Genomic DNA, 9,328 nt, shown 5'->3' with positions numbered 1-9,328 from the left:
CTTCCTCTTCTTTCTACCCTTCCTCCATACTCTAGACCTTCGCTGGCCCTCCCTGGTATCTCTTTGCCAGACAGCCATACTGAGGAGTAAAAAGTTGCCTGACTTCTTTGTGTTGACTGATGCCAGATCTGGTGCCAGATTTGTCTTGGAGGCAGCTGTCTAAGAAGGCTGGACAGTCAGCACAGCCTGCAGAGCATGCTGTAGGCAGAGGAAAGAAGGCTGCTCTGTAATGTTCCCAACAGCTTCCTCAAATCCGTGGGCGAAGGCTTGGACACCTTGCCATTAACAGACAAGGAAACTCAGGAGACTGGCGGGGGGTCTCGAATTACACCAGTGCAGAGGTGGAAGTGCACCCAGAGCTCTCATACTGAAAGCTGTCGACACAGCTGCACGCAGCAGGATCACAGCCCACTGTCTTTTAAAACCTCAAGGAGGGTAGTCACAGTGTGAAAACTTATACTTGACAGTTTCTGCTAAATGGTATCAGACTTTCCTGTGGGCTCTTTATCCTGAAAGGAGTTGCAGAGTTAATCCTTGTTGAGGATTAATCATTTTCTCTCTTGCCTATGACTGTTTCTCACGTCCTGCCCCTGGTTTCACTTCTCCCAGGATTTCATTTGAAGGGCGGGACATTCCTCCTACCTCCCCCAACCCCTACTGGAGCCTACAGTCAGGACCAATGAAAACAAAGTATCTCATCCACCCAGTGACTAAGAACTCAGAGTATTTAAGAGGTTGTGGGAATGGGCTGAAAATTAGCTTTTGCCTCCTGTGCCGACAGACACACTCTCTTTTGATTTGGACCATCACTGAGCTGCAGAGTGAAGGGGGAAGAAATAAATCCCCAGACTCCCTGCCACCATGTGCTATGGCAAATGCGCACGATGCATCGGATGTTCTCTGGTGGGGCTCGCCGTTCTCTGCATTGTAGCTAACATTTTGCTTTACTTTCCCAATGGGGAAATAAAGTATGCCTCTGAAAACCACCTCAGCATATACGTATGGTTGTTTTCTGGCATCATAGGAGGGGGCTTGCTGGTAAGTCATTTAAAATTATTACAATCTTAAAAATTCTCTCCTGTTAAATATTATGCTTTCTTGTGTTGTCATGGGAAGTTTTCTATAATGCAAAATTCCAAATCCAGTGATTTTTGTTCATTCTTCTTTTGGAAGTAGATTATGCAAAAGTTGAGATAAGCATAGTGTACTGATTTTACTGGACATTGTTTTTCAAAATCCTCTTTCGACTAAAAGAACTACCTTTTTGCTAAGCTCTCTTAGTTACAACTAGAAACAGATAGTAGTTTTTAAATCAGATTTGAAAGACTGGAGTTTGTAGTCCTAAAGCTGGCAGTCATGGAACATTTTTGCTCTGGGGAGCTGGGAGAAGTAGGGCTGGTTTTCTGTCTAAATCAACAGAATTTGGGATCTAAAATCCCTGCTGTTTGTTCTCAGGCATCTGTGACAGAAAAAAAAAAATAGTGAATTGTGAGTGCATAGCTATTTAGAAAGAATTATAAATTTTCTCCTTTATGTAATCCTAGGGTGTGGTGTCTAGGAAAAACCCTACAGTGCGCAGCAGATCTGTGTGGGTCTGAAGCTAGTAGTGGAATGTGTTGTTTTTTCCAAGGTTTATTTTTAATTGAAGTGAGAGGAATTTGTCTGCCAATTTTGGAGCTGAAAATATTAGCTTTAACCACAGCATGGAAAGAATGTGTACAAACTTGAGTTTGCTACTTTAAAATGCTGGGATTGAGAATCTTAAAGAGAAGTTTTATGGAATTGCTAATACTGGACAAAATAATATTCTTAGTCAAATAAAGGGTATTAAAACATTTAAACTTTGATCCACTAATTATGGTTTGATAAATCTGCTTTGAATCTAAACATTACTATCATGTTAATGCAGTCATTTGTCCTTAATATTGCACTTGTTAAAGCTTCTTTTGACCTCAAAATATTTCATACTCTATTTAAAAAGCTTTATCATAGAGCTACAAGCATATAATCCTGTCTGAAAAAAAGAAGCACACTTTTATTATACAATGCTTTCATTGATTCCATTTCACAGAAAAAGGTTTCAGTTATTCTTTTAAAGATTGTTGGTATCTTCTATGTTTTACAATGAAAAACAGATTTAAAGACAAGGTTTAATAGTTCCAAAACAGCATTTGCAGCTGGGACTACGTTAGGAGCTCTGGTAGAATAACCACATTCAAAGGTTATTATTTTTAGCCCTCCCAAACCACACCCTCGCCCTAAAGAATGATTTGACACATTACAGGAAAACAAGAAGATACTGCATGAAAAAGTTTTTTCCCTCTTCACCATTTCACATTATTTGAGATACTTGATCAATTTAACCCAAAGCCAGTCAACAATGTCAGAAACAAATATGTTTTACCAAAGACCCTTAACCTGACCCTTATGAGCTTGGGGAAAGATGATGACTCGGATCTGCTCATTTTCTCACCAGATATTCCTGCCAGCATTTGTATTCATTGCGCTGGAACATGAAGACTGTTGTGGCTGCTGCGGCACTGAAAACTGCGGCAAGAGATGTGCGGTAGGTCCTTCTACTCTGGTGGTAAGAATGGTTTCCACGTTGTCACTGGGACACTCTGTGGCTCACTCTCCGTGTTTTGGCTCCCATTAGATGCTGTCTTCTGTACTGGCGGCTCTCATCGGAATCGCAGGCTCTGGCTACTGCGTCATCGTGGCAGCCCTGGGCTTAGCAGCAGGACCAGTGTGCCTCGATTACAACTCCAACTGGAACTATACCTTTTTGGACACCGAAGGACAGTGAGTAATCGTTCCTTAACAGACCACACATGCTTACCCTCCACAGGTGTATAGTGGCAAACTCATCACACTGCAAAGGCATCATTGATACATTCATCCATCCACTCAGCCTGGTTTGCTGGCACTGACTCAGGCATGGGTTAGGGTGCTGAGGATTCATGCTTAGTCCCTGACCTGGAGAAGCTCTAAAACTTTTTAATGAATACACTGATTCAGTCTTCATGATAACCCTACAAGGTGACTGTCACTATTGCTCTCATTTTAAAGAGGAGGAAACACAGACACAGAGAGATGAAGTAGTTACCCAAAGTCACACTGCTAGAACATGCAGTCAGGATTTGAACCCAAGCGGTTTGGCTGTAGAGTTTGTGTTTATGTATGGTATATACACTATTTCTGAACAACTGGCTGATTTTATTAAAAAATATGATGGAATCCTTACATGGATGGAAACTATGTGAATTTAATCAAAACCTGAGGAAATCATAGTAACCTCCAACACACACACACTCACATATAACATAATAACTGTAAGTTGCCCCCTTACTTAAAGTGATCAGGCTATATAAGACAGGTCTTGTTCGCAATTTTAACATCAGGATAATTTAAGATGTTCCATTGTTTTATGTTGACCTTTCTTCTCTGTTACTGAGAAAAGAACAAAAACAGCTGATAGAAACTGATACATATTATAACAAATGAATGACATTTTTTGAATTTTGAAAGGTTTAGAATGCTGGCAAGAATACCTGGTGAGAAAACAGAGTAGAAATAATATGAATAATGAATTTTAATTGCCTTCATATTATGAAGAATGTCCCCCATGAATTGTATCACATAGAATAAGGTCATAAGGTCAAGTATAAAATTTGGTAAACCTAGGTTTGATCCCAGATCTGCATTTAGTCTCTAAGTTGGCAGGAAAAAGTAAACTGAGCCGTCTGCATTTCAATTTCTTCATCTGCAAAATAAAACCACAGGCAGTTATCAATGAAATACCGTAGGTAAACCATGTCACAGAGCTAACACGCTGTGAGCATTGCCACTGTTTGCTGTTACTATCATCTCCTAGCTTCCAATGAATATAGTCCAACTTTAGTCTTTGAAGGAAAATTAGCACTTATGGAGTATAAAATTTTGGTGTTCAAAAATTATGATTTTTTATGCTCAGGACTTACTGAATGTACTAGTAGAAATAGGTTACTCATATATACACAGACATACAAAACTATTGCACAAACCCATCTCTAAAAAATAAAGTTATGACTAATATAGCTGGCACGCAAGGAGAGGTGAGAACCATCACTAAATGTTTTTTATGGCTGTTTGATTCTACTCCCTCCCATGATTCACCTCAGCTTCTACAGGAAATCTACTTCACCATCTCCAGGAATTGCAATAAAGGGAATAACTAATGGTCAGTGTCAATGATTAGTTGCTCAATAGCCAAGTGGGCCCAGAGAATTTTTTTACATTGTGTCCTGAAATCACTGGTTTTTGTTTCAGTGACATGCAAAAAGGCAGGGCCAGAAGGACATCATTTTTTGTAATAAACAGATGGAATTTCTGATTGCCTCAATGAACCATTCCAAAGTTAGGTCTCTCATTACCATCCTCTATCTTGTTGTATTAAGAAGAAGTGATAAGGAAAGAATCATACCAGGCCTCTTTGTGGAATTAAGTCAATCCTAGATTTTTCCACAAGATTAAATCTTAGTTCATTAAGGACTAAAATACTCTATGATGTAGCAAAGGTCAAAATTCAAGGAAAGGAATGATAGAATTTTTCAGACTGTATGACTATCCAGTTATTTGGAAAATCTCTTAAGATATACATATTCATTCAGATACAACCTTAGCATTATTTCTCAACATTTCTCATAGTGACTTTGGATTGTTATGTAACATTCAATTACTTTAAAAATGTGTTGAGAACCTACTGTGTGTCTAGAGCACAGGTGGCAAACACAAGGCCCGTGAGCCAAATCCAGCCTTCCACCTTGTTTTATCCGGCCTGGTACCTTGTTTCTACCTGGCGGCAGTGCTGAGCTCTTGCTTAACTGTTAAGGAGCAGTTACATTTATACAGTCCTAAAATTACATTCAGCCTTTTGAAGGCAACCTCAAGGCTGATGTGACCCCCAGTCTCATCATGAGTTTGACACTCCTGGTCTAGAGGCTGGATATACAATGATAAAAGGTCTAGTTTCTACCTTTATGAAGCTCAGACTTGTGGAGAAGCTACATATGTAGGTTTTCCCTGGCCTGCCTTAGGTGACTTTCCTCTGTGGCTCTTTCATATGTGGTGTACTGGATTAGTGTACTTGTTGTATTGAGATTGCCTGTTACGTGTTCTCTTAAACTGTGTTTCTCCAGGACAGAGCCCATGCTGCGTTCACTATTGTATCCCCAGCCCTGGCTCAATGTCTCACTCACACTAGGTACTCAATACTGTCTGTTGAATTTATATTTATCACTGCAATGAAACATGGGCTAAATTGTCATTTTGTAGAATGATATGGATTGGAAGAATTTGAAATAGGCCATTGAATTAATTAATTTTTTCTCTAAATAAAAAAACACACAAAAAGTAGCTTATGAGACATCACATCAGATGTGGTTACATGTCAGAAGTTTCCATTCTTATCTACAGATACCTTCTAGATAAAACCACGTGGTCCCAGTGCATTGAACCCCAGCATGCTGTGGAATGGAATATCTCTTTGTTTTCTATCCTCTTGGCACTTGGTGGAATTGAATTCATCTTGTGTCTCGTTCAAGTAATAAACGGAATGCTTGGAGGCATATGTGGCTACTGCTGTACTCACCATCAGGTAAGAACCTGTGTGAAAAGGTTGTAGCATGTCCCTCCTATATTCAGTTACCATAATGCACCATTGTTTTCACCGTAGAGAAAAAGTCAAGATCAAATATTGCTCATCCTATCTGCATTTATTCCTATATCGTCTTTGTGGCAAAGCATTTACCACATTCAGTTTTGCTCTTAATAATACATTTCCTTGAATGTCACAGTCACTGAGTTACCTTGGTTCTTTATAGTTGGCTCTGTGAATACAGGAAAATGCCACCCATAGATAAAGTGCCCCCTTTAGGAGCTAACCCACTGTCCCTTTCACTACCTCTGCTCAGGCTGCAGACACAAAGAAATGTCCTCTCTGCTTCTCTCATGTTCCCAACCGATTTTGACAAATAATAGCCAACATTCATTGCACCAGGGATTGTGCTAAACCCATATTTCAGATGAGACTATGACTCAGAGGTTAAGCAATATTTCTAAAATCACCTAGTCAGGCAGGAAGTAACAGGCTTCAAACACTGGGTCATTTTATGTCACAGCACCTGCTCTTAACCCGTATGTAATACTTGCTGTTCTGTTGAGGTTTTTTTATAATTCCTTCCTAATAAGGAGTTACAAAAAGCCCAAACAACTAAGCATAGAAAATCACTAGTAGCCTTTCCATAGCCTTTCACTGTGAAAGAAAACCAGGAAGCACTTGTTTCCTGGCGATATGATTTTGAAGAGAAATATGTATTTGTTAGTAGTGGGAAAAGCCCTTGTTTCTATAACCCCCTCAGAAATCATATATTATTGAATTGATGGAAGTTTAGCACTGGTCCAGGTTTAGAGGGGGGGTGTTATTTTATGCTTTCTTCTATAAAACAGGATTAGGTAAACAGAAATTTATTTAACTGGTATTTTCCTAACCATTTATTTTTCTGGTTCAAGGTCTCATAACTTTTAAAATAAGACAAAACCCAATGAACACTAAAAGCCCATTGTTACCACAGAAAACTTTGCTGTAAATAAAAGGAAACTTTCTATAATTTTTGAGGGGAAATTAAAATAAAAATCTAGTTTTCCTTATCAGGCAAATACAGCAAGATTAATAATTTCTTTGGGAGCTCTCCAAATTCCCAAGAAAACAAAAGAGTGGGAAACCTTTGGCATGGAGTTGTTTCCCAGCAACGTGGTTTGGGGGAGTCAGGAAATAATCCTCTCAGGATCACTACAGTTTAACCTATCTTTAGCTTTGAGCTTCATCTAAGGCAAAGTTTAAATTTGGCAAGGCCCCACTGGACTTCAGCTCTCATACATTTTGGGGACAGGCATAATATGTCAATGACCAAAGTCACTGTAGTGGTTTAGCAGAGTGACACCCTCTCCTGGGAGGGAGCAAATAGTCCCACTGGGTTTACCATCTGAATCACAGTAGGCTTCTTTCCAAAGACTGCACAGCCGATCTGTTTACCTTTGTTACAAGACAAAAGTGGCTTTCAAAGGGCAGGGTTTTCCCTGTAGATGAGTCAAGTTTGTAACTCAGTAGCATTTAATTGGAAAGGTTACCCACATTGAGCCCACTCCCATGTGCAAGTCCCATAGCATTATCTCTGAAATCCTCGAGATTAAAAACCTGCCCCAAACACGCTCAAAGCCAACTCAGCACTGGTAAGCCACAGTTTCCATGGCCCCTTTCTGCAGCTTTTGCTCAGAGAGGACAACAGGTCTGTCTGGTTTGTTTAGGAAACATTTTGGAAGCATTGTCTAAGCTCTCAGCATTGTTGACCAAAGCTCTGCTGAAGTTGAGATCAGTCTGCTTTATGTTTGTGTAAAACAGGAGTTTAAAAGATTGAAATGACACCATTGTTTGTTTAGCCAGATCGTAACCTTATGCATATTTCATTTTCTTTACAGCAATATGACTGTTAAAAGAACCACTTCAAGACAGAACCACAATCTTCATTTCATTGTAATTTATATATTTTACTTGTATTAATTTGTAAAACTTTGTATTAGTGTATCATATTTCTTATATTCTACTTTTAAAAGTGTACGTAGAGACTGGCATCTTTATATGATGTCAGTGTTTACATATAGCAAACAAACATTTTTTTTTAAGGAATGAGAAAATAAAATGTGCATTGGAGGTAATTTACAGATTGACTATCCTCAACATATCTGAGATAACTGCCTTGAAGTAATATTTTTGAGAAGCATTACACATCCCAATTATTATTGAATATATATGCGAATGTTTACTCAGTGATAGATTTCTAGTTGCTTTTTTTAAGACCGTGAAGGAGAAAGTCCAACAACTTGACAAGATGTTTTTTCACTGTTTATATGGTGTTTCCCATGTATATACCTGCAGGTCTCTAACACAGGCCTCTTTGAACTGTTTTGGTTTCTGGGAAAGATAGCTCCTCGCCTAGAGTGGGAGGACTGACTGATGATGCTCCAAACCAACTGAACAAGTCAAAACGTGCAATGCTGCTAGTTGCTGCAAGCATTATCAGATCCTAAATTTTCCTAATATGTGGAAAGCTTTTTGTTCTTCAGTGACAAGTACTGAGGGTCATATATTTAAGAAGAGAAAGGCCTGGGTAATTGGACAGAAAGATGGGAGACGGAACACAGCAGTTGATCAGCATCATAAGAAAATGGGGCAAGAGGGAGATGGGGTAGGAGGACCACAAGGAAATACCCCAAACTTGCTTGATTAAATACAACCAAATAAAGTATTCTCTACCATTTTTTCTTGCTTAGTTTCTTTGTCCTTTGTTTAAAGTTTCTCCTTTTTCCTTCCCCTGCTTTTCCCCCCAGGTTGTGAAACCCCTATTGCCAGGGGCTTTGCTTCCTGGGTCCTTTATCCCACTTTCTCTCCCTCCTCTCCTACCTTCTTCTGGTATCCAGGCATTGTCATTGCTATGCCATGTCTTGTGGTCTTTGCCCCAGTTAGGCAACCTTCCTTTCTGTGGGGTGCTGCAGGCATCAAGCTCCTGAAGGGAAGGAGTAACAGACATTTTTCTCTCAATATTTTATGTCAGTTGCAGAGAGTTAGGCTCTTCCAAGTGAGAGGATCCCCTGATCTATTTATTGGGAATTCTCTTCAGAAATTTTCTGATTTCAATACTCTCTGATGATGTAGCAAAGCTGTAATGACCACTGTAAAAAGAAGGTATCTTAAGACCAACAAATGAAACAGAATAGAATGTAACAGAATTTATGACAGGGTAATTTACTTATGGGAAATTAAGTTTGAGTCAGAGCAGAGCAGATGACCCAACAATTCTGCACAGATTATTCTCTGCTGCAGACTCTGGTAACTGTACTTTTTAAAACAATATAACAGGTGCCAGTAATTGACAAGACAGGGGGACAGAAAAAGCAGTAGCGCCAGGATCCATGCTCCCAACAGTCTGGCAATAAATTAATTTTTGTAATCGATACCATCACCAGTTTGATATTTATCTCTAGTTGTCATCCTCCCTAACAAAAATATTTATGGCTACATTTTAAGGTACACAGATGATCATCAACTAGAAATCTTTGATATGCTTGCCAAGAACAGTGAGTGAGTTTGGTCAGAAGTCACAATGTGAAACAAAAAATGAAATGAGCCCCAGCCAGAAGGCTCACTTGGTTGGAGCATTGTCTCTTACACCAAAAGGTTGTAGGTCTGATTCCCAGTCAGGGCACATACCTAGGTTGCCCAGTTCGATTGCTT

The 9,328-nt window shown here is 39.4% G+C and overlaps 1 protein-coding gene across 1 annotated transcript; it reads left to right on the top strand.

Annotated features, from left to right (window-relative positions):
- Positions 1-729: 729 nt before the first annotated feature.
- On the top strand, positions 730-8,356 carry TM4SF1 (transmembrane 4 L six family member 1). The gene is made up of 5 exons (XM_028504632.2): positions 730-1,038; positions 2,477-2,566; positions 2,657-2,802; positions 5,455-5,635; positions 7,516-8,356. The coding sequence occupies exons 1-5, from the start codon at positions 862-864 to the stop codon at positions 7,528-7,530; spliced, it is 609 nt and encodes a 202-aa protein (XP_028360433.1). The 5' UTR covers positions 730-861; the 3' UTR covers positions 7,531-8,356.
- Positions 8,357-9,328: the final 972 nt, after the last annotated feature.

This window comes from Phyllostomus discolor, chromosome 2, assembly GCF_004126475.2.
Source record: "Phyllostomus discolor isolate MPI-MPIP mPhyDis1 chromosome 2, mPhyDis1.pri.v3, whole genome shotgun sequence".
Taxonomy (NCBI): domain Eukaryota; kingdom Metazoa; phylum Chordata; class Mammalia; order Chiroptera; family Phyllostomidae; genus Phyllostomus; species Phyllostomus discolor.
Note: the sequence above shows the minus strand (reverse complement) of the source record. Positions and strands in the feature narration are given on the sequence as shown.

Coding starts and splice junctions, on each gene's coding strand:
- TM4SF1 (XM_028504632.2), top strand. CDS start 862: ATGTGCTATGGCAAATGCGCACGATGCATCGGATGTTCTCTGGTGGGG. Junction 2,567..2,656: donor ACTGCGGCAAGAGATGTGCG/GTAGGTCCTTCT, acceptor GGCTCCCATTAG/ATGCTGTCTTCTGTACTGGC. Junction 2,803..5,454: donor TTTTTGGACACCGAAGGACA/GTGAGTAATCGT, acceptor TCTTATCTACAG/ATACCTTCTAGATAAAACCA.